At 38.8% G+C, this 25,501-nt stretch overlaps 1 protein-coding gene across 1 annotated transcript; it reads right to left on the bottom strand.

The window, feature by feature from the left end:
- Positions 1 to 5,188: 5,188 nt before the first annotated feature.
- On the bottom strand, positions 5,189 to 19,971 carry ECHDC1 (ethylmalonyl-CoA decarboxylase 1). Its single transcript, XM_015816234.2, has 5 exons — positions 19,734 to 19,971; positions 19,192 to 19,334; positions 15,780 to 15,832; positions 12,752 to 12,832; positions 5,189 to 5,769 (listed from the first exon to the last, which is right to left on the bottom strand). Exons 1-5 carry the CDS (start codon positions 19,969 to 19,971, stop codon positions 5,364 to 5,366), a joined length of 921 nt encoding a protein of 306 aa, XP_015671720.2. The 3' UTR covers positions 5,189 to 5,363.
- Between the last annotated feature and the right edge of the window lie 5,530 nt (positions 19,972 to 25,501).

The raw sequence follows: 25,501 nt of genomic DNA on the forward strand, positions 1-25,501 counted from the left end.
GTCCCTGTAGCTTGTTTGCGTCTTTCTTGTGTCTTGTTTTTGTTACAAGATTTATAATTTAATAAACTACATTTTATCAACAATCTTAATTGAACCCATGTCACACTAAAGACATGTCTTGAAAGAGGTATATGCACTGCCTTGTTTGGTTAACAAAAGAACAATATGCACTGCAGAACAAGATGACTAGAATAAATATTGAGCAGAAAAATAAAGATGCTTGCACATTAAGCTCCTATGGAAAGATGCTTAACAATATTTGAAGATGATAGAAAAGGCACTATAACATTTGCTTCTCCTAGTTTCTTTATAATAAAATGCTAGAAAATCATTTACATTGAAATTATCAGAATTTGGTTTTCACTTATGTTATTTAAATTATGTTTTGCCAGGAATGGTTTTACATGCATTTACAAGAGAACTAGTTTGGTCTAGTAGTGGTTAAGACACCAGGCTAGAAACTAGAAGACTGTGTTATAGTCCTGCCTTAGCTATGACAGCTGGCTAGGTGACTTTGGGCCAGTCACACACTCTCAGCCCAGCCCACCTCACTGGGTTGTTGATATTTTCAGGAAAATAGGAGGAAGTATTAGGTATATTTACTACCTTGAATTATTTATAAAAAAATAATAAAGGCAAGATAAAAATAAATAAAAAATCCTGCCATACTTTAATGGCATAGTTAAATAATTTTTTAAAGTAATGTAGTTGAGAAGTCCTAGCATGCAATGGGCCATCTGATTATAGCTTAATCTGAAAAGTAGTTGTAGTTGCTTTACAGAAATATATTGCAATATATATAAAAATAAATGTAGGTTGAACAAAACTATTCTTAAGAATAGAATAGAAATAGAATACAATAGAATAACTGTTGGAAGGAACCTTGGAGGTCTTCTAGTCCAACCCCCTGCTTAGGCAGGAGAATCTATACCAGTGATGGCGAACCTTTTAGAGACCGAGTGCCCAAACTACAACCCAAAACCCACTTATTTATCACTGGGTGCCAGGTGAGTGTGGCCCACTGGATGGCCGTGGCTGTGGTCATGGCAGACTGGGTGAGTGTGGCCAAGGTGGGTGTGGTCACCTCAATGTTGTTCATGAGGAGGGACACCTATGTGGGCCTGGCAGGGTTGGAAGAGATCCAGGGGGTCTCTGGCAGGTGGGCGGTGGGCAGGAGGCTCATCCTGAGGGGTGAGGCAAGGCGAGGCAGGGCGGGGGTGCCATTGTTGCAGGGCAAGGCAAGGCAGGGGTCGGGGTGGCTGCTGCCTGACACCATCGGTCCCCGCACACAGAGGCCAGCAAGCGCATGGGGACCGACAGTGTCCGTCAGCAGCCACAGCCTGCCAGCCCATCAACCGGCGCACTCTGGGGCTCCGCAGCCCGCCTCCAGCAGTTTAGAGAAGCCGCCTCTGAGCTGGATGGACGGCCGACAGCTGAGGAGGCGATGCAATGGGTCATGCCCGGGAAAAGGAGAGCATGTGAGGCCAGGAGGCGGGGAGGGAAACCAGCCATGTTGGAATGCATCCGGTCACATGGGACCTCGGCGAGTTAGCAGGCAGCTAGTTGAAGAGGGACAGTTGCCATCTCCAGGGCATGGTGCGCGTGCCCACAGAGAGGGCTCTGAGTGCCGCCTCTGGCACGCGTGCCATAGGTTCGCCACCACTGATCTATACCATTTCAGACAAATAGTTGTCCAGTCTCTTCTTAAAAACCTCCAGTGTTGGAGCATTCACAGCTTCTGGAGGCAGGTTGTTCCACTGATTAATTGTTCTAACTGCCAGGAAATTTCTTCTTAGCTCTTGCTTCTCTCCTTGATTAGTTTCCATTGGTTGCTTCTTGTCCTGCCCTCAGATGCTTTGGAGAATAGCTTGAATTTCTTTGTGATAACCCCTAGTGCAGTGTTTCTCAACTTTGACAATTTTAAGGCATGTGGACTTCAACTCCCAGAATTCCACAGCCAGCATTGCTGGCTGTGGAATTCTGGGAGTTGAAGTCCACATGCCTTAAAATTGTCAAGGTTGAGAAACACTGCCCTAGTGTCTGAACCTCCATAATTATTTATTTGACACACTATGTATGTTACTTTTTTGCTAAAGTTTTGTTTAAGATGGCAATCTGGTAAATGTATTTATTTAGTTCAGGAATCAAATTTCCAATATATGTAGATGAAAACAAGAATAATATAAAATAATTCAGACAATAGAATAAGTCCATATTAGAATAGCAGTTCCTGAATTCCACCCATTACCACCTTACAGAAATAGCAGTAAACCAGAATTTAGTGGCTATTCTGCAGATTTCTAAAGCTAATTACCTACCAAAAATATTTTCCTTACCCAACTTGCCCAGTTATTAGGCATAAATGCCTATACATACACACGTACGTACATACATACATATTGCAATAAAGCATGGGAGATTTGTTTAATCATCACATCTGTAAGGAAGTCTATGCAGAATGGACAAGATATTCACTAAATAGATGTCTAGTGCAAAACATCATTACCTTTAGCCTCTGCAATAATAAGATATATCCCAGCCATCTCCGACATCAGGCTCAAAGGACACAATGTTTCTTTGTTTGGATTACCACATTTTAACCCCTAAGAAGTGAAAACATTGGGCTGGAAGACACCAGTATCCTGAATCTGAGTCTACACCTTCCTTATTCTGTCTTCCAGGATGATGCAAAATTATCCATGAAGATCAAGCAGGCCAAAGATATCTCCATAAAGATAAGCATAAACATATGCTTAATATGTTAAGCAACATAGTCTAATAACACATCTATAAAAGCTAGTCTGGATTTCAGGCATGGGAGAGCAATTGACATATACCAAGGGATGTGAACCATAGCTCTTAAAACGTTTATATGAGTTGCTTCTAAACATCTTGGAGCTTTGTAGATACAAAATTATATGCAATAGAGCAAGATACTCAATACTTTAAAAAAAATGAAGCAGCAGAAACATAATTGCTTCTGTGATTAGCAAATCTGGCTTATATCAAATTACACCAGTTCCTACTCTACTTGCTAATAACCAGAAAAGCTGAGCAATGGAGTTATTTAAATAATTTATTTCTGCCCTTCTCCTTTACAGAACTGAACAAAACATTTAAAGGTTCTGAACAATAACATAATTCATATTCTTTTTTGCTCACATTCACAAGAAACTTAAATTTTAATTAATATTTAATATTTAAATATTCATGTTTAATACGTATCTTGTGAAATAGTTTTATGAGAGACTAGAGACATAATGGACTCCAATTAAAAGTAGACATCCCAATTATGTTATTTTACTGTGCTTAACTGTTTTTTAAAAAATTCTCACCTCTCATTTTTTGCTGGTAAATTGTATTCTGTGAGTATGCAATTAAGTAATACATGCTCAAATCTGCTTACAAGATAGCACCAGGCCTTAATTTCAACCGATTCATCAAAGCTACTGCAATAAACAAAAGTCTGCAGATTTGAAGAGGTCATCGTTCCCAGCCGTAGATGTTCCCAAATTGCTCTAATATCCTTTACTATATGTTCAACTTTAATTAGAATGGTGAATGATGGGACTTAGTCCTTTTTTTTTTCCCAGTCCAGAGGGAAGGTTAGATTTTTATTTTGGTATCGCAGCTTGTGAACTAAGAGAACAAAATCCTCTTCTGCTTCCAGAGGCCTTGCCACTTTCTTCATGCTTCTGCCTGCAGCTGGAAAGAGCATCTTCTCTCTGATCTCAAGACAAGTATAGAAATGAGGTACTTAATAAAGGCAAGTTCAGCAGCGAAATCCTTTTCTTCAGCAAAAACTGTTAACATGGTTTAACAGAGGTCTGTTAAATTCATCCACCACTTCAAACTTTGACATCTAAGGACTAGCGCACAGCTGTAACCTTATGTATGCTTGCCTGTTTAGGAGCACATTCATTGGAATATACTGATAGTTCAGAGTAGACATGTATGCGCCGGTGATGTATGCCAGCTCAGCTAACAAGCAAAGACTTTATTCCTTGAACAGGTGCCTAGATTGTTGAATGGACTATTATAATTTAAGTTTTATTCATGACAATTAGTTTTAAAGTAGTTTGGATTTGATTCTAGAATAGTCATTTAGAAAACATAGAACCCAACTGCTTCATTATCCTGGGAAAATGAACTGTTGGAAAAATTTACATTCACGTTCTCTATTTACTACTCCATGTATTTCAAAGCCTTTTGGGAAGTGCATCAGAAATGTTGCATAGCCTTGTTTACACTAGTATGGCTGACCAGCTAGTGTTAGCTGAACATGGTGTGTGTAGAATGTACTGAATACTTCAGCAGATATGTAAGAATCTCAGCTTAGAGTCTCTATATATATATAAACAGTATATAAATATATATTGAATACTTTTGATGTCTATGTTCAATAATTATTCATTATGAGTAAATGTGCATATGGACATCTGAAAAACTGGTTCATCCAAGATGCTTTATACAAGCTAATTGGCACAGGTAAGGTCACTGGAATGTTATCTTTAGAATGTTGGCACTATCTACGATGCCATTGAAGCCATTAAATAAATTTCATAGACGTAGCAACTGGTAGTACGAATATCAAAGCGTCAAATTTTGCCATACAGCTGAGTGAGTATTTCTTCCTTACTTCAACTTTACAAATATATAAAGTGAAGGTAAGAAGTTCCCAATGAAATGGAGAGTCTCCAAGAGCTCTGTTCGCAGAACAATAACCCAGTGATTGGATGCGAGGCTTAAAGGAAGGGGCTTTGCTTATAGTAAGTTCAGAAGGAACTACTTACAATACAAAGAAAAAGCATTTGGCATTGTTCAGTTTCGATTTGAGGTTACGAGTCATATTTACAGCGAGCTAGCTATTCAGAGGTATGACATGTAGGAATCAAAAATTATTTGTGATCATCTCCAGGACTTTAGATTAGAGGATACCAATGTCCACCAAACCTGTCTAAAAAAAAAAAAGGCAGCTTCTCAACACAAAATCTATATATACAAACCTCACATAATGCCAGCGTTCAAAAATTCTGAGGAAAATTATTTTCTCAAATCTTATGATTCTTACACTATAAGCATGCCACTTTATGCACACTGACTTCCAAGTGGGTTCGTATCAGGAGGTACCATCAGGGTGGAAATCTTTGTAGGAAAAAAAAGCAAGACCAGAAGAGGAGAGTATTGTTTAAAAAGCCTGGGGTGGCATCTCTAGTTAATTGCCAGTGCAACGCCAGTGGCATTCCAGGACAACTGGCTTAATAAGGCTTATAATCTACTGAATTCATAATGTTTGGAAGGTTTCCCACAAGTCCTCTTTGGCAGCAGCTGTTTTAGTTGAAGAAAGTGAGATGAAAATGGTCTCATTTATGTTTTGTTCTCTGAGCCAATGCCTGCAAATTAGCAGGACCACCCCAGACTGTTCCAAATATCTCTTTTTCTCTCCTCAAGGCAGCTTCTAATTGTAGCTCTCTTCCTGCTGAAACAACTTTCTTCACAGCCTGAATGACCTCAGCAGGGCCTGTGGTATATGGCTTAAGCCATGTGTGCATTTCTCTCAGAGAATCGTGGTCATCAGATGAGGACAAGATGGAATCTACCAAGCCAATATGAAGAGCTTTCTCTGGATCCAGTTTCACAGCACCACTCAACAACTTGAGGGCAGGACTGCTGCCAAGGATTTGGGTAAGCCTGGCAGCTCCTCCCCAGCCTGGCACTAAGCCCATCTGCTTGTGGACAAATCTAATTTCACTTTCTGGAGTCATTAACCTGTCAATAAAAAAAAAATTCTGTTTAAAGTGTTGCAATGATGCCATTTTAGCTTCATTTCAATGCAAAGCACAGTTCTAGATAAAAGTTGCTGACAACATCTTTTAATACTAGACACATTAATCAAGCATCAGAAAATAGATTTGCTGCAGTTGTACCATAAGTAATACAAAACAAAGAGATCGTTTTTAAAATATCCCCTAATCCAGAATTTTCTAAACATTATTATTTAGATCTAAATGTTGACATTCTGGTTCACAAATTTATAAAGATCTTAAAGTTCATGTCCATCATAGCATATCTTGCTCGACTATTTTCCTCCTGCTTTACTTTTACGTTTGCAAACATTTAAAATTGATAGTTGCAGTGGACAAACACATATCGCACTGTTACAAAGGTGGTAATTAGGTATTGGGGAAAATTACAATATTATCAATTGTCTCTTTTTCAAGTGAAAATTAAAAAATATGCTGGAAATAACAGAAGAAAGCATACACAATACATATCCAAAAGGTTTTTTTAAAAACTTTTTCAATTGTAAATGCCTAGAGCTGTCAGGAATCAGGCGACATATAAATAAATAAATGTAGTTCAAGGGAGCTATTACCTCCAATGAACTGGATGCAATGCTTCTGATAAAACCCCAAAATAAACTTCTTTCTCACATTCTGCTGCTGGTCCGCTAGCACTTTTAGTTCCTGCTTTCACACACATTCTCACTAAGCCAGATTTTCCCAAACCTATATCTATTCATTTAAAATTAAAGGGACCATAAACATCATAGCTGAACATCATCCTACCTGGTCAATTTGGCTCAGTGTTAAAATTTGTCAAAATGATTTTGAATTGTGCTGCTGGCCTCTTAACGCATTAGTTTTGCCTCCCCCAATGTTATCTGTAGATCTGATAAGCACCCCTTTTATTGTATCAGGTAGATCATTTTTAAATACGTTGAATGACATTGGGCTGAACACAAAGCTCTGGAAAACTCAAAAGAGTCCTTTCTTTCAGGTATGTGCAGATCCATTTATGAATCCTCTTTGGATGTGGTTGTTTAAAGAGTTTCAAATCCACTAGACTGTAGTAGTATCTAGTCCACATTTATCCAGTTACTCCACAAAAGCTTCTTCTAATATTTGCTTTTCACCAAAACTCATGCGCAGCCAAAGAGGCAGGCTATGCTTTTTAACCATGCAAAGTTTGGTATATGTGTTTGTATACATGTCATCACAGAATTGGGAGGAGCCATTTAGATCATCAAGTTCAGTCCATGCTTAGTTCAGGAATCAGGATTAAAGCATTCCTGGCATATGGCCTTTCTAGCCTGTGATCTTCCAGTTGTGCTGAAGGAAGGCTATCTCTGTACCTTGCCCTGCGTAACTACACTTACACTGTGCACGTCTTCCCTAAATAAAACAGACTGGAGACTTTAAATATAAATCTTGAGTTAATCCAACTGTGAGGATGATTCCTGTCTCCCTGCCTTTCCGTATCTAAGAGAGAGAGAACTTCGGTGGCTCTTTTCATCACCTTGATCTCTCAGCTAAAGACACAGCCACAGGAGGACAAATAGAAATATCAACTCCACTCCTTCTGCTCTTCATCTCACCTAACCAAGCTCAACATTAAACAGAAATCTATTATTTATTCACTGAGTTGTTAAAGAGGAAATCATATCACACATTAGGAAAATAGTACAAACTTTCAATAAACAGATTGATATCTATCTCTTTCGTCAAAAACTTCATGTCCAAATGAAATGAAGACATAAACCCTCAAACTGAGCAGCTGGCACGCTAAAATATCAATCCAATTCATCGTTGACTGTAATAAAGCAAGGGCACCTCACTGGGTTCAACAGCAAGCTAAAAGCCATGTTCTGATAATAAAAGCTACAATTAGAAAATGCATTTACTGTATGAGGCGGGTGGTTCAAAAGAAACAGTTCAGTTGATTGTAATGAAATCTGATAAAACTTATGAAAGTGAATAGTATTGAAAAATGTATCCAGAAAAATATAGGGGCACTAGGATCTCAAAATCTCTCTAAATATAGCATCTGAAATCCAGCATAGATGGGAGGAAATTCATAAAACCAAAGTACAACATAATATAGTATGTGAGATGCATAACACAGACATACACACACAAAGGGATTGTAATATCACAACAGCAAATGTAACGTCCTGGCCTTGAATTAATTTTAAACTTGACCCAGATAGTGATGAACACTGAAAAGAAGGCTAATATTTCATGTAGTTAGTAGAGAAAAAGGTAGACCATACAAAGCATTTAACTGAAACAAATAAGCAATACTTCAGAGAGGAAACTGGATAGCTTGCAATATTTGTAAGTAGGAAGGGTAGGCAAAATTTGCTAAGAGTAATAATGGATGGGGAATTAATCTACACCTTGGAAAAGTAGTAGGGAATGGTTAACTGCAACTGTAGTCAAGACTCTGCTATTTATCACACCTTTGTGGAATTATACTGTCAGTCTTTATTGTGCTTTTTTAAAAAAGGGGAGGGAAAAATACAATGTACCATACAATCCTGAAGCTAATATCACTCTGCAGAAGAAAATTAGCACCGTTCCTAGGAAGCTAATGACACTGCTACAGAGTGTTGGAATAGAACCAAAGACCAGAATAGGCCTGCCAGTGTAAATATCTACTTCTGACAATAGCTACGTTTCTCCACAGTTCATATCTTCTCCAACATTTGCTTGTGTGGTGCTTGGGATTGTGGAGTGATGCAGTTTTATGGTGAAAAGGGCATATGGGTCAGAAAAAAGTGAGGACACAAAATTAAGGGACAGGAGGAGGCTTCACATGAGAGGCAAGTATAAAAGCATGGGACCAATATCAAAATCATCAGGGAAGAAGACAAGCCTGAAAATAGACAATTGTGGTATGATTTGACAAAAGAGTCAGGCAGGATTAACACCTGCATCCTGTCACATTTACCATTCAAAGGCCTGGCCACAGATTTCCTGTTTGGTTTGTTCAGACCCTTTATTTCCTTTTATATGGGGGAGCTCAACAGATTTTATAATAATGACTTATTTTAAAAATAGTAGACAAAATATGAATATATGGGACCCAGGTGACAAAAACAGATTGTAGGAAGAAATGTATGCTAAGTACTAGATCAAGTAACAATGGTCTGAATAAGGTAATCTCTCTACATTTTAAAGGCCTCTAATGATGGATTTTATCTGGCCTTTAAAAAGGAGAGCCATCAGTGAAAATACTATCGTCCATCCGTTCATCCATCCATCCATCCATCCATCCATCCATATCTATCTATCTATCTATCTATCTATCTATCTATCTATCTATCTATCTATCTATCTATCTATCTATCTATCTATCTATCTATCTATCTATCTATCTATCTATCTATCTATCTATCTATCTATCTATCTTTCTATCTATCTATCTATCTATCTATCTATCTATCTATCTATCTATCTATCTATCTTATCTATCTATCTATCTTCTATTTATAGCTACTTCTATAGTTACCAATCTCAAAAAGTGACTCTGGGCAGTGTACATATAGAACTATGTTTTGCATTTACAGACTGTTGCAAGGCAAATGGCATTTATATTAAATCAGGGCAAATCAGTCTCCTGCACCCCTTTCTCAGCCTCCTATAAACGAACAGCTGGGCCAGAAGAGGACAAGAAACCCCTGGTATGCTGAGCATCACTTCTACGGTTGGCATGGATACACAGAGTTGTGCCTACAGATGAGCATGTGAATATACCTCTGTTCAAATCTTCCTTTCCTACCATTCTTGCCAAGTATGTGTGTGTTTATATATACAGTGTCTGTCTGACTGTCTGTCTGTCTATATCTATGTATAGATATATAGGTATACACATACACATACATACACACACACACCATATATAAATGCACATAAAATCCACCTGGTCTTTTTCCAGTTGTGGGAAGATTAAGACATAATTAAAAAAAAGAACTCAGGAGAAAGACAGCAAGAAAGGCACACAGCTTTAGGGGATTATTTAAATTTAAGGTTTGGGAATGGTAATTAGGAGAATGTGCCAAAAGTTTACACAAATCTCTACCCTTGTTCAAGTACACATCGAGGATATCGTTTTAAACTGAGAGAGGTGCAATTATCTGCACTATAGAAATAGAAGAAGCATGAATTGTGATGGGTGCAGAGAGACATGCACCCGTACATCCTGTTTAAATTGTATTTCCAGCAACTAAGACCCAAACTGGCATATCTTACTACTGCACCCCAAACCTTCAAACTTGGGTCATATTGTAGGCTTTGGGTGGGGAAAAAACCCATCTAGCTTGCCTGAACTTCTATATTATTATCCCACAGTATATGGATGTGTTTATGAAGCTATCAGTAATTAAGCTTGACTCAAAGGAGACTATCTTAAAGCATACATATAGATGTAATTTGGCAATGGAATGAATTACTTAGAGGAATAGTGTTTTGTTTTTTGTTTTCCTAACAGTAAAAGCAGCTCAATCATCATTTAGAGTGTTCTAACTTCTGATTTCCTCCACTGAATAAAGGCCTAAACTGAAGGCCTTATTCAATTCTAAAGCTCTACGGCTGTATGAAAGAATTATAGTGTGTTAACACTGGCACAGAATTACTGTATACATTTCTGTTGCTTAATGGTTACAAATCACAATGGCTATATATTATTTCCATTATCATAGACCCTTGGTCTCTGAATGCCAGTTGCTGGGGAGCATAAACAACAGGATATTGACTTCCTATTTGGGCTAAATCTTCCTAACACACCTGGAAGGCCAATGTGGAACAGTATGCTGAAAAGACAGGCATTCTGCCCAACTCAGTCAGCTTCTTGTACATTTTTACAAGCTCAGGAAGGGGCTAGCTAAATGATACCGCTTTTACCCCAGTTTATTGCTAGTTGCGCTGAGATGAATTTTAAAAAGATCAAAATTACTGTAAAGCCAGATCTTTAGCTAGGAGAAGAATTAAAATGTTGTAAAACAAGATTCCATAAAATCCTATAAATTATACCGTGTTTCGTGACTGATATTAAATTTGTGGGTCTAAAGCAAAGGGGGTAGGGTGGGGGTTTTTTTGAGGGGGGAAGAAAGCTAAGGAAATTTCTGCATTGAGTTGTTCATATCTGACCTTGTTCAGAGCCACATATTCTGATTAGGGCTTTTTGCCAGATTTATATTATGTGAGCTACCTAATTACATAGACTGAAGTACAAAGAATTACATATGGGTCTTATGTTTCAAATTCCAATCACTTGTACTTGCTAAAAGCACAGAGAAAAGATGGGTGGAATGGGAGAATTCTGAACAATGACCAAAGAAAAAAGGTACCCAAAACTAACCCTATGTCTTGCAGACATTGATGCAACTGACTTAATGCAGAACATGTGGTAACGGAAGGTATTTGTATTCCTCACAAAACATTCTCCAAGTGAACTTTACAACCTTACAAGAAACACAGATATAACTCTTATTATATTTAACATATGACTGCTTGTTCTGAATATTGTATTCCATAAATAAATGTATACTTACTGCTGTAATTATCTGATATTCTGATCTGGTTGAAAAATCTATGCTCTAAATATATAAAAAGGGAAATTTTCATCACCCTCCAAAGCTTTATAGGCTGCAGATTGATTTGGATAGGCCAGGTATATTTGATCAATGTCCTCCAGAGGACAGAATCTCATTGGAATATCTCAGGCAGGTATTTATGATAAGCTTAACCCACCTGCAAGGGAGAGAGTTTGGGGCACCTGAGACACAGTATGGGCTATGTAGAGGGACACCAATAAGGGCACCTGGGATATGGGTTATTGGCATGTAACAACCTAGAAAGGTGCATGTAACATGTCCCGAAGGTGCTTTTTCAAAAGGTAACTGGACTGTCTTTGTTTTTTCTCTTGAAGACATTTTGCTTCTCATCCAAGAAGCCCTTTCAATTCTGACTGAATGGTGGGGAATGGAAGGATTTATATTCCTTTTGAAAAAGCACCTTTGGGACAACCATGACCTGGATGACTGAGAATCTCCATAGACATTCAGCATTAAAATAAGGACTTGAAAGAGACTTTCTATTTTACTATTAACAGACAGTTTTAGTGACCTAGACCAAAGAAACAGAATGACATGGAAGGGAAATTTCAGCTGATATACTTAGGAAATATGAAGGGAAGCTTGTGTAATAGAGAATGTTAGGTTACTGCAGTTTAAGTGTATTGCTTTTAAACAACAAAGATCTAATTCTCAGGCCTATAACCACAATGAATGAATCACAGTCAAATAAAAATAGTGGAGGATATTGCTTAACATTTTTAAAACAATTATAACTAAATGGAATATGAGTTCTAAATTATATGATAACTAAATGGGGTAATACACCTCTTGTTAGAGTTCTCTTAGGTTAGTGTTTTACAATATAACATTAAATAATCAAACAGTTAACAAGTAAAGTGCACACATTAAAATATACCTTGAAACCAGTGGTGGGATTCAGCCAGTTTGCACCACTTCGGCAGAACCGGTAGCTAATTTTGTGTTGCCCAGGCCCAGAATGGACTTCTGGAAGCAGCATCCACACAGAGAACCAGTTGTTCACATATTTTAATCCCACCACTGCTTGAAACAGATGATAGAGATAGATAGATAGATAGATAGATAGATAGATAGATAGATAGATAGATAGATAGATAGATAGATAGATAGATAGATAGATAGATAGATAGATAGATAGATAGATAGACAGACAGACAGACAGACAGACAGATGATATAATAATAGAACTAAAGAAAAATACTAAAATATATCAGAGCAGAATAGGGTATTTAGGACAGGAAAGAAGTAAGAGTTAAGATAACACTGGATTTGCTACCACATTTCCTTTTAGGACAATTTGAGGAGGAAATAGCATCTGAATGGGGCCCCAGAATGCAATGCTTTGAAGCTTACCTGAAATCACATGCTGTAGTTAATTCTGCTCCCCCACCTAGAGCTTTCCCTTGAACTAATGCAGCTGTGATTAGAGGTAACCTACATAAAGGGAGAAATCAAATAGAAACAATTCAAATATTACAAATCTGAAAACACCCAACATTACTTAAGCATATATTGACCTATTCATCTCGAATACATTATCAAGCAATTCAAGTTGAAGACTAGCAACTGCACATGATCTGTGAAGATATTTCAATGAGGTTAAAACCCACCCCCACTAGAAATCCACAATTAGCACCAAAAGTCTGAAATCTTTTTCAGATAATGTTAAGGATGGAACCAATCCATCTGCATTAATTTTAATATTGCTTCTCACTGTTTTGTAGTAAAACACTTGCCCTAAACATGATTCAGAAAACAGCATCGGAAGGGGGTTGTACAATCAAAATCAACAAAATTAGATTGTGAAAAAGAAGATTTTGAATAAAACTTAAGAAATTGCTGAAAATGTGTTTGTTAAAGAAAAAAAAACTCTTCTCCATGGTTCTGTAAGAACAATTAGATATACTAATTTTATTCAATGTGGGAAGACAAAGACATATAGGATAAATGATCCCAAGAAATAATATCCTTACTATACAATTCTCAATATTTGCATTCACATTTCAGTAATATTTCCTTTGAGAAACCTGTTTATATTTTTTTAGATTAAAAATCTATTCAAGGTCCATTTCATCAAATACATTCTGAATATATGCTGCAATAATGCATAATTTTTCTAAACATGCTCATAATCTTGCTGTAAGCACTAATTAATCCAAGGAAAGTTGGAAATACACCAGGGAACACTTCATCCATCCAACCAAAACACCTAGAGTAAGTCTGCTTTAGAACTCATGGGCTGGGATCCTCAGCAAAGTGTAAGCCTGTAGTAACCCAATAGTCACTCTTCACCACAGTTATCCCAAAACTCTAAAAATATGCTGTTATAATAAAGCTATTCTTTATTATTGTTTTGTTTTAATGTGGGTTAGTTTCTAAGGATCTCTCTCCCCGAGTCTCTATTAATTGGAACAGAATACAGATACTGTGGCACAAATAAATAAATATGAGGAGAGAATTTCCCCAAATTATTTGTGAATATATCCCAAAATTAATACACTTTTTCCTTCCATTTTTAAATCACTGGAATGCAAATGGACAAAAAATGTGACTTTTAGCAACAGATACAAAATTCAATTTTAGGGGGATTTTTTAGATGTGCTTATTAAAACCTAGCCACACAGAAAAAAATTAAGAATACACACTTCACAGAAAGAAGCTGGATCAGCCTAAGACAGTGTTAAAATAACTTTCAACTGCCAATTCAGATGGCTTTTGTCCTTGGAAGATTGAGGGCCATCTTGTCCTTTATATATGATTGTATGTCTTGGCCCAGCCCTTCAGCACAGCACAACATTAATTTACTAAGCATTTTCTTCTAATTCTCTTTACTGTGTACTGTCTCAATGTACTTCATTGGTCCATTGTGTACTGTCTCATAATTCTTGTGTGATCTTGAACAGGAATTACTCAATGCTTTTTATCAAGTCCATGGAAGTGATAAATCTACAGCTTGTTAAAGGAATGTACTAAATGATGGGAATGGGATTAAATGTCAAAGACCGACAATATTTTCCACATCTCCAAGTAACCAGATCAAATGTTTCACCAACAGCCTTCATAAAACTGAAGTCAGAAATATGATATATAATTCAAGAGAAATATGGATCCCTGATCACCACAACAGATAGTAAAAAACATGCTGAAGAGTAGAATCTACTTATGTGGGAGCCTGGAGATAACAGATGGAGGATTAAACACATGTTTTATTCCCGGCATGTGTTCCATTCATGGATTTACGTAGGTTGCAAAAAGGAGACTTGCCAAATTTTCAAGATGATTGACTTCTATGACAGGAAAGATGGATTTGTAGGAGTTGGGTATGTATATTTTACAAGACCTCAACACTTCCTTAGTTTCTGGAATTTGATGTCTACAAAGGGCATATTCCCAAGTAGAAATTTAAAAAAAAGACCCTAAATCAACAAATTCTAAAAAAATCAAGATATTTTTAATAAGAATTAATTGTATTCTGTTTCCAAATATTTCTGGATCTACCATTATTAGATAATGCTGAAGTTTCATATATACCTTCATATTGTCAATGCTGCAAACATTGGATGTTTTTGCTTTGACAATATAAAGAGGCAGCCTTTTTCTTTACTTTGCTCTGCTCTTAGAATTAGAAGATACTGAGGGAAGGAGGAAGAGTATTTCCCCCAGTTGTTTTTAATAAGATAAGAAATGGCTGTTACAGAATGGAAAGGAATTTTGCCCTTCAAACTGACTGGAGAACATGATTATGACTGCTAATTGGAGGAGGGAATTGTGCCAGATACTATGTGCTAACGCAGTGGTTCTCAACCTGTGGGTCAGGACCCCATTTGGGGTCGATCGACCATTTCATGGGGGTCGCCAAGCAAGGCTGTCCGCCATTTTTTTTGTTTGCCATTTTTTTTGTCCGCCATTTTTTTCCCCTTTTCCGGTGGGTGCCTTACCTCCCTTGGGCTGGGCCAGCTGGTGGTCGGCCTGCTCCGTCTCTGCCGATTGCCAGATATGCCTCGGCCGGCGCAGGGGGCGGAACCACGCATGCGCGGCGCTCCCGGGCAGGGAAAGTCCTCGACTTACGACCGGTTGGGTAGTCCTCGACTTACAACCGGTCTAGTCCTCGACTTACGACCGGTTTAGTCCTCGACTTACGACCGGTTTAGTCCTCGACTTACGACCGGTTGGGGTCGCGGGATTAGAAAGGTTGAGAACCACTGTGCTAACGGGAGGGGAATTCAGATCTTGGCATCCACCATGCTGTGCCGACACTTTGTTTCACGATTAAGGACTTTTTAGGATAAACAATGCCTGAAAGTTCTTCGAAGTGTTTAGTTAGTCGGAACCTTGACACGTATATTTTGAGGGGAAAAATACACAAAATAAAATGTACTACCTCATGAGTCTGGTTAAGACGTTTTGCATGAACATACACATATTCATCCCATCCTAGAAAACAGAGAAACAAAGTATCAAGAAATATTCTAACAATAAAAATGGAAGAAGCTGCTTTGTATCTTTAGTGTTTAAGTATCTTGGTTCTCAAACATGCAAAGAATACATTTCCCAAACAATCTGCTCCATTTATTCATCCTTTACAGAATAACTTTTCAAGGAGCCTGGGTTCTTGTTGAAAGAGAGGTATGGAGGGAGAGTACTTTTCTTCTCCTATTCCTATTGCAAACAATTTGATAAAAATTAGCCCCAACGGTTACCAGAGATTCTATATTTTTGCACAATTTTAGAAGTATGTACAGAAAGTGGCACAATATCGTGAAGGTTTGTTAAGTTGCTAAAAACTGTTGTTTTTCTTTGAATTTTATTTCATAATATTAATCCTTCTTTTGACTTTCCTACCTGATTTGTTTGTTATTTTGTCATTCTGCAATACAGTATTATTATCAGGATTTCTTAACATTTACAAACTAATGTTTGATAATTTGCAGTGAAATCAAGATACTAATCTATACATTATGTAGTCTAAATATAGAAAATACAGTTTTCAAAGAATTTCAGAACATTTTCACATATACTGTAGCGCTGTCCTCTCTTTTTTTAAAGAAACCCTGCACACGTAGAGACTTGATCAGAGCTAAGGTCTACCTAGTCTGGCATTCTATTTTTGGTATGCAAGGGGTTTTACTCTTCACTATAATATTTGATAATAGATTTATCTCTACTCCCATGAAGCCTGAACTCTAGGCAGCTTAGAATAGAAATCTTTATCCTAAATTCAGAACAGTCACATTATACACACCCTATCCAGCAATCATCCTTCACCTGGTGCCCTAAAGTTCTGTGCAGTCAGAATGTGGACTATAGCCCAACTGAACAGGAAGGCACGAAGCTGAGAAAGCAGTAAGCAATAGCACCTAGACTTATATACTGCTTCACAGTGCTTCACAGCCCTCTCTAAGCTGTTTTATAGAGTCAGCATATTGCCCCCGACAATCTGGGTCCTCATTTTACCAATCTCAGAAGGATGGAAGGCTGAGTCAACCTTGAGCCAGTGAGAATCGAACTGCCAAACTGCTGGCAGACAGCAATCAGCAGAAATAGCCTGCAGTACTGCATTCTAACCACTGCGCCACAGTGGTTAGAATGCAGTACATTCTAGCGCAGTGAGAGGCTGCAACATAGCGCCTTTGCAATAAGCCAAATTCCAAGCTGCAGAAACCGGTAAACTCCCTCATTAACTCCTCAAAACAACACTCGTCAGTCATTTCCTTTAACTTTATTGCTTTATTGGCCAGCAAAGTAGTCAAATGGGCCAGTTGGTCAGCTGTCAGTGTATGATACGGGTGAGCGCTATGCCAATGAATTCTATGCAATATGATTTCGTTCTCCTATGCTTCCAGTTTACTTCTAAACTATGGTCTATCCAAACTGAGTAAGTTATATTCTGCCCTTACCTCTGAAATGGGCAAACTATTCTGAGCGTAATGGCCAAGCAGTCTACAACTGGTTGTTTAGCAATCACAGTTGGGATTGGGAGCTCTGTCGTAAAGCAAAGCAATTGATAAGTGGGAAATCACATGGCTGCAATTATGTTTTCCTTTTCCTTGCTCCTGCACCCTTTGGAAAGCTCACACGGGTGCTGGGATAATTAGCAAAAAGGAAATTAATGTTTCTACAGGTAACTCCTCAACTTATGACCATTTAGTTTGCAACCATTTGAAAAAAGGGCTTGTGACTGGCCCCCAAAGTTACAAGTGCTGCAGCACCCACGGTTGCATAATCAAAATTAGGGTGCCTGGCACTCACTTAGGAAAGCAGGATCACTTCAACTCCTGCCACTGCCTTGTTTTGGACCTCCCAAACCCTTCCCCATACTCCTGCGCACCTCCCATCCTTCATACCCCTAATTTGGCATTCCCTCTTCTTCCCACTTAACCATCTGTATATCTGGACTTACTATTGGGATTGCTAGGTGAAGTATGTTTCACTTTACAACTGCATTGGTTAGCGATGGAAATTCAAGTCCCAGTTATGTTCGTAAGTCAAGGACTTGCAGAGAGAGAAAGAGAGAGGGAGGGAAGGAGGGAGGGAGAGAGAGGGAGGGAAGGAGGGAGGGAGGGAGGGAGAGAGAGGGAGGGAGAGAGGGGGAGAGGGAGGGAGAGGGAGAGGGAGGGAGGGAGGGAGGGAGGGAGAGAGAGAGAGAGAGAGAGAGAACATGTTTCAGTGAAACCCGGATGATGGTAACTGCACGATTTAATGACTTAAGAGAGCATATTTATATTAACTCTCATATTTTGCAAACCGAGCCTATAGCAGCAGGGATCAGAACAGACTTGAGGCCAAGGCGCAAAGCCTCCCTGAACAAATAAACAGAACAGATTTCTTTCTTGCTCAATCCAACATTACTGGCTTCAGGAAAAACAGCACTTTTCCACATAGCTTGCAATCTGTTGCTAATTGTCACATTATAGCACTGGGTGGAGCATTCAACACCCATAGTAACTTTCAGCTGTCTACATCCAAGTCCCTCATTGCTCCTGCAATTATATAAACAAAAGACTGTGGCTGAATATAGTTGCAGAAAGAAAGAGGTCCTTGAAAAGAAAATTGTTAAAATACCTGCCGAGTTCAAGGACAATTTCTCCCAGATTTATGGTATTTGCAAAAATGAAAAAAATATATATCAAAGGTAGAACTTATTTCCAGGCATACTTAGTTAATGTTAGTTAGTTAAAACATACTTAATTTTAGAATTAAAAAATCTTTACAAAACTCAGAAATCAGGTTCCATTCAATGGAGCTGAAATAAAAGTCACGTGATTACACTCTAACAGGGTAACCATGTTTTCCCACGGAGTTCCAAAATATTAAAAACCCTAGTAGCCTATCCCAGAGTTCATATTTGTTGTCACCTCCTGACTGATGTTTCTATCTTTCTTTTATCCTGTTACTACAAACAATGGGAGAAAAATAATGCATATCCATCAAAGACATAAATTGGAATGTACTGGGGAGGACTGATAGGTGTTCTTGTTTGAAAAGCTATTCCATGCAATCTCAAAAACAGCCACCAAAATTACCTGTGTCTATCTATCTACTACTATCTACCCATTTCCATCCAAATTAAATACACTGAAGAAAATAGGCAATAACTCAAACACAAATTGCCATTTGTTTCTGGAATGCCAACTGCGAACTTAAGCACCAAATACAAAATTAGAGCAATTCCTCTGTTATGTTGTTATGATTACTTTTTGCGTAACTATGATTCAGGGCCAACTTTCTTTAAAGGAAAAATGTGCCCAAATTTTAAGGTGTGGAAATTTAAATTAATTTCTGCCATCACTTGCCTGAGAGCTGGAAAGTGCTCTCACTGCATTCAGGTCAGATCCAGAGCAAAAAGTATTTCCTGCACCACGGATAATAAGTCCTTTCCCATCCTTCCAATCTTCTAGTTCAATAATTCTTTCCTGTAGTTCTATCATCATTGTTCCTGCCGTTAAGAGAAAAAACAGTCAAACAGCATCTTTAGGGTATATTTATAACAGCAATTGTTGGCTACATCCACGCATCAGACAACATACTGGCAGCAGCAAGTAACACTGCTGAGATTTGACTATGAAAAACAAATGCACTTGCAAACTCAAGAAAGTGTGTGTGAGTGTGTGTGTGTGTGTATGTGTGTGTGAGATAGAGATAGAGATAGAGAGAGAGAGAGAGAGAGAGAAAGAGAGAGAGAGAGAGAGAGAGAAAGAGAGAGAGAAAGAGAGAAGACTTTGTCCTTGTTCAAGTCAGAATGCCACCACACAACTTGGTAATTAATTTTTTTTCCATAACTGATAGGTATCACTTTTCACATTTAAATTTGCCTGATATCAGACTTTGTTATTACCTGTAAATGCATTCATAAACCTCGGATTGTTCAGTGTAAGGACTCCAATTCCATCATCTTTTTTAGAAAGGTCGACAGAGCCACCCATAAAGTGCTGAAGCTTTTTCTTTATTTCATCTTCTTCAAAACCATGAGTATCGTTATACAGACACAACATTCTTTGCTGGAACAATCTGCTCTTAGGAACCCTGTGGAAATTCTTCCATAATAAAATATTCATATCTGCAAAGGAATACATAGGCAGTGGCAATCTTGTGTATCTCAAATGTATCTCAAGATCAAGCAACTTGTTCTGCTGAAAAAAATTCAACATTTCCTTCAATTTAATAACAAGGTCTCAAAATAGATATAGTGAACAAAAAAGTAACAGAAACTGGTACAAACTAATAGGGAGAACTGTACAAACAGAAACTGGTACAAACTAATAGGGAGAACAAGGACTCTCCTCTAGAGGTAGTCCTTGACTTACAACAGTTCGTTTAGTGACCGTTCGAAGTTACAATGGCACTGAAAAAAGTGACTTATGACCGTTTTTCACACTTATGACCGTTGCAGCATCCCCATGGTCTCGTGATTTACATTCAGATGCTTGACATCCAACTCACATTTATGATGGCTGCAGTGTCCTGGAGTCATAGGATCCCCTTTTGTGACCGTCTGACAAGCAAAGTCAATGTTGGGAAACCAGATTCACTTAACAAATGTGGTGTTGTTGTTAATTTAAGAACTGCCATGATTCACTTCACAAATGAGGTGAGAAAAGTCGTAAAATGGAGCAAAACTCACTTAACAAATTTCCCACTTAGCAACATAAATTTTGGGTTCAATTGTGGTCGTAAGTTGAGGACTACCTGTACATAGGCAAATGGCTAAGAATAAACATGCTAGGTGTAGGCAGGTTTCTGAGTTCTTGGTCACTGATAACAGCCCAGCTTTTACCCTCTTGTTTGTTATCAGTTGAAATAAATCCAGCGATCAATGGAAAGGACTAAGAGAAAGCCCTTTAATCCACACAATAAAGACAACCCTATATAGCAGTGATGGCGAACCTTTTAGAGACTGAGTGCCCAAAAATCACCCCGCCCCCCTGCCCCACCCCTACCCCACCCTGCCCCGCCCACCCACAGGGTCACCCACCGCCTCCACAGCCCATGCAGCAGATTGCTCAGGCAGCCCAGCAGCGCCATGTTGGTCATGCCCTCCGCCCGCACCCCGCAGCATTATCTGCGTGCGATGGGGCGCGAGGGTGGAGTCTTGTCCCCGTTGCCATGTCCTTGGCTGTGCTGCTCTGCGGGGGCCGTGCCCGGGGGCAAGTCTCCTCCAGGGGGGCTGCTGGTGAGGAGGGGGCCACAGGGGGAGGCGAGACTAGGGCGACGGCACAAGTGCCCACATAGAGGGCTCTGAGTGCCGCCTCTGGCACGCATGCCATAGTTTCGCCACCACTGCTACATAGGAATCCTCAGTCTACTGAGTGCATGGAAGGGTATAATCAGCTTCAGTAACTCCATCCTTGACCTCTATGTGAAATCTTTTTTTTTTACAGACAGCTGTACACACCTGTTTTTGTTTAATGTTCAAAATTCAGGTGTAAATTATTTGTGGCTCAAAGCCCACCCAGTCCCAACCCTTGCAGCCTATGTGCAGTTTTGTCACCATGGCTGGACCCAAGTTAGCTTAAATCCCACTTTTACAATAGATAAAACTGTTGTGACTACTTCCACTGTTTTGCTTCCTGTCCCCATCACTTTCTCGGATGTGCTGAGTTTTATGTGAACTGCTTTGACCTGTAGAACTCAGATGTTCTTCTCTCCTGTAAATACTTTCTATTATCATTGTACCACAAACTTGGGCCAAAGAGGCTGCCCTAGCTCTGACATGAGACAGGTAAGACCCCAGTCTGAACTCAGAAGAAGCTACCCAGATGCTTTATTTTTATTGGTTTTTACTTATTTAAACTATTTATATGGCTCTCCATCTCACCACTGTGATTCTAATGGTTAATAAATAGGTCATTCCATCATACAATTAATGAGAAACTACAGCAAACAGCATTCCTTGCCCTTTTGGTGTATAGCCATGCTGGCCACATGACTGTGGAAACTGTCTTCAGACAACGCTGACTCCCTCAGCCAAGGAATGGCGATGAGCACTGTGCCCTTGAGTCAGACATGACTGACAGGGAAACCTTTATTTTTACTTTTACAGCAAACCAACCAAGAGGGTTCACCTAACATCCTGGCCCAAACAACTGAGGAATAACCAAAGCTTTAGTAGGGTCACAGACATCAGGATCTTTAGGAGTGTGCTGTTCCACAGGCAAGCACTATGGCAAGGAATTTACATCTCCCAAGTCCCACAAAATGGTATGGAATGGCTAAAAACTTTACTAGGATGAAGACACTTAAGCATTGCTTGCCTTCTGCCAACATGGAGATCTTTCTTATATCTATAGCACTTGGAGCAAGACTTCTGCTGACTACTGACATAACCGTTATTTCTGTAGTGAGGAACTCTAGCTTGCAACATTATCTTCCACACATCATGCTTATAAAGGAGGCCAAGTTGAACAGACAAATGCAGGAACATATTATTCGTGTCAACAGAATCCAACCAAAAGGAATACATGAAACATGGCAGGCTAAATCTAGTCAGAAGCCTTCTTGATTTAGGAAGAGTTCAGAATTATCTGAATCAAGAGTTTAGAAATCAGAATTCTGAATGTATCTATATGTCTTCCTCTGGATGAAGTTTTTCCCAATATTTATATAACATGAGGATATTTTTCAGTTAACAAGCCTACTGGAACTACAGGCCAGATGTCACTGTCATAGCATATTCACCTCCACACAACGTGCGGTAATAACTTAAAAATCATAATTTATGTGCATATGAGTGAATACAATTTCTGTCCATATAAAAATTGTAAAAAGATTAAAGAGAGACTACAGTAGAATCAAAAGCCTTGCAGCAATTTGTCAGAAAATTGGTGTAATAAGAACCTGATAGTAGAACCCAATTTTATTAAAAAGTAGAGACAGAATGAAGAAAAAATGCAGTCCCCAGACTTCCCATAATAGCAAATGAGAAGCATGAAGATTCAAATTTCCAGCTCTTGTTTCAGATACAATCCCAAATTGAATAGGCTGATCTCTGAATCCACAGAAGTCAGTAGGTTTAATTGCCAATAATCTGCATCAATTTCCTGTGAAGTGCATCTGTCAGTTACCAAGCTATAATAAAAGTTCCCTAATTCTCTGGGGTTGGAGAAGTAGAAAGGGGCTGTAGGAAGAATTAAACCCAAGAATACTCATTCTATGTTTGGAATGAAACTTCACTTTCTATGCAGAATTCATTCAACGGTACAAACCAAGACTACTGCAGTCTGCAACAGAGAAGGGCTCTTCAAAATGCAGCTAGAGTCACAATGGTTGACAGGCTTTTTAGCAACATCACTATGGTAATCACTGTGGGAATTGAAAAGGCAGATGATAAATTGGGCATTATACCAGCTGATACTATGAATCACAATGAAATACTTTAGACCAGATTTCTACTGCAGAATTGCCTTTTCCCACTATTCTATTATGCTAGTCACTGCATGGCATCATCTAAGTCAAGACCCCACAAAGAGAGAGTGAAGCAAGCATAATATTGAACTTTATTCGTTTCGGTTTAAAGTAAAGCATTTTTACAATCACATTACCTCTGAGGGATATTAAGATTAGGAAAAGTAAGGATAGCCACCCTCTCTAGCTCATTCTAAGGTGAATAGTGGAAATAGACAATTTGTTGGTTGTTTTGGTGGGGGGGGGAGGGGGAAGGGATCTTGCCAAGGCATCTCTACGAACTCCTGCTCTCTGCTGCTTTCCATACGAGGAAACCAATTCCAGAGGAAGAACAGAGGTACATTTTATTGAGATAAGCCACAGTACAGGTAGTCTTCAAGTTACGACCACAGTCGAGACCAAATTTTTGTTTGCTAAACAAGGTTGCTTAAACGAGTCGTGCCCAATTTTATGTCCATTTTTGTGTCAGGGTTGTTAAGCGAATCATGCAGTTAAGTGAATCACGTGGCCATTAAGAAAATCCATCTCCCCTCCCCCCTTTGATTTTTGTTTGTCAGAAGCTGGCTGGGAAGATTGCAAATGGTGACCATATAATGCCAAGATGCTTGCCACCCTCATAAATACATATTGGTTGCCAAGTGTCCAAATTCCGATTACATTATCGTGGGGGTGCTGTGGCAGTCGTAAGCGCAAGGAACAGTTGTAAGTCACTTTTTGGAGTGCCATTCGAACAGTCACTAAACGAATGGTTGTAAGTCAAGGGCTACTTGTAATAGAATCTTGCAGGCCTGTGATTGTGCTTTACCTCCCCTCCTGCTTACAACCTTAGTCACAATGAATCAGGGAGGAGCTTGCCTGGATCATTTTTGAACAGAAAAGAACCTTTCCTCATTAGAACATTCAAAGAGATCAGGTCTTGATCTACCTATCAAGAAAACTGTAACTGTGGAAGTTGGACTAGATCAGAGGTCCCCAACCTTTTGGGCATCAGGGATTGGTAACGTGGAGAGAGGTTTTCCGCGGACCAGAGGGTGCATGGTTTTGTGTGCTGCCTGCATCCCGTGGATGGGGCTTTGCTTGTTTGTGCAGACCGGTTGCTGGCATGCTGCGGCCTGGTACTGGTCCACAGACCGGGGGTTGGGGACCCCTGCTCTAGATTATTTTTGGACTAGACCTTCCAACAATAGGGTTACTTTAAAAACTATAATCTTTTCATTTTTTCCTTATGATTTATTGCTATCATTTTCAATTGCTTTTATTGATTCAAAGCTTTGCTGGTTTTTTTGTGTTTTTTTAATTCTAATAATGGAAGAGAGAACTGCCTTTTTGGTAGCTATAAAGTTATTTAATAATTTTGTGGATAGAGGCTTTTTATTTGAAAACAACAACAACACTTTTATGGCTCACATTAGTTTCCTTCCATTTTCCATCTCATGATAAGGAAACCATGTTACCAGTTTTCCGTAAACATGGTCAGAAGGTACTCCAATAGCCAAAAATAAGTGTTAAGGGGCAACATACAGCTCTGGTTGCCCAGTCTCATATTGACAAGGAAGGAATGGGAATGTTCTAATCAGCTGAGGAAAGAAAAACATATTGATGACTTTTGAACATATAGAGAGCAACCCGGGTCTAACCTGTTTCCGCATATAAAAGAGTATGTTCTACCAAATGAGAAACTGGTTGCTTTCAATTGTTACTGGAGGCTAATTCCAGCAACTCCTAGATTTATGGGAAGAAGTGATCGACAACATAACCTGGAGATATAACAATATCTAGTGGGCTCTGCAAACGGCCACCCTTATTTCATAACGCCACCCCTTCTCAGTTTCATGAGCATCTACAAGGGGTATCGGTGGAATAAAAACAATCAGGAAGAAGGAAAAATTAAATATCACAGAGATATTTTAGAGAACAGGAAGGTTAAGTGTATGCTCAAAGCCACCTCCACCTTAATTAACATTACCTCAAATTATAACTGAACAATTACAGTTACTAATGAAGAGCATAATTCGGTTCCACCCTTATACTGAGAGATACTTTAAACTCTCAAAGCAGTAAATACTTTTTTCTAAAACACTATATTACTGTTTTAATAGAAATTACATTAGAAGCTAGCAAAACTCTATCTTTCAACTCCCAAAACAAAACATTTAAGCTTAGACAAATAAGAACTGAAATGTGCAGAAGTATTTTTTTTTA

The sequence above is a fragment of the Protobothrops mucrosquamatus genome, unplaced genomic scaffold, assembly GCF_001527695.2.
Source record: "Protobothrops mucrosquamatus isolate PMUCROS unplaced genomic scaffold, P.Mucros_1.0 scaffold416, whole genome shotgun sequence".
In the NCBI taxonomy this organism is placed as follows: Eukaryota; Metazoa; Chordata; class Lepidosauria; order Squamata; family Viperidae; genus Protobothrops; species Protobothrops mucrosquamatus.

Excerpts from the sequence above, each read along its gene's own strand:
- ECHDC1 (XM_015816234.2), bottom strand. The coding sequence starts at position 19,971 with ATGTATTCCTTTGCAGATATGAATATTTTATTATGGAAGAATTTCCAC. Across the intron at positions 19,335-19,733 it reads GTTTATGAATGCATTTACAG|GAACAATGATGATAGAACTA; the intron begins GTAATAACAAAG and ends TCTTAACGGCAG. Across the intron at positions 5,770-12,751 it reads ACTACAGCATGTGATTTCAG|GTTAATGACTCCAGAAAGTG; the intron begins GTAAGCTTCAAA and ends TTTTATTGACAG.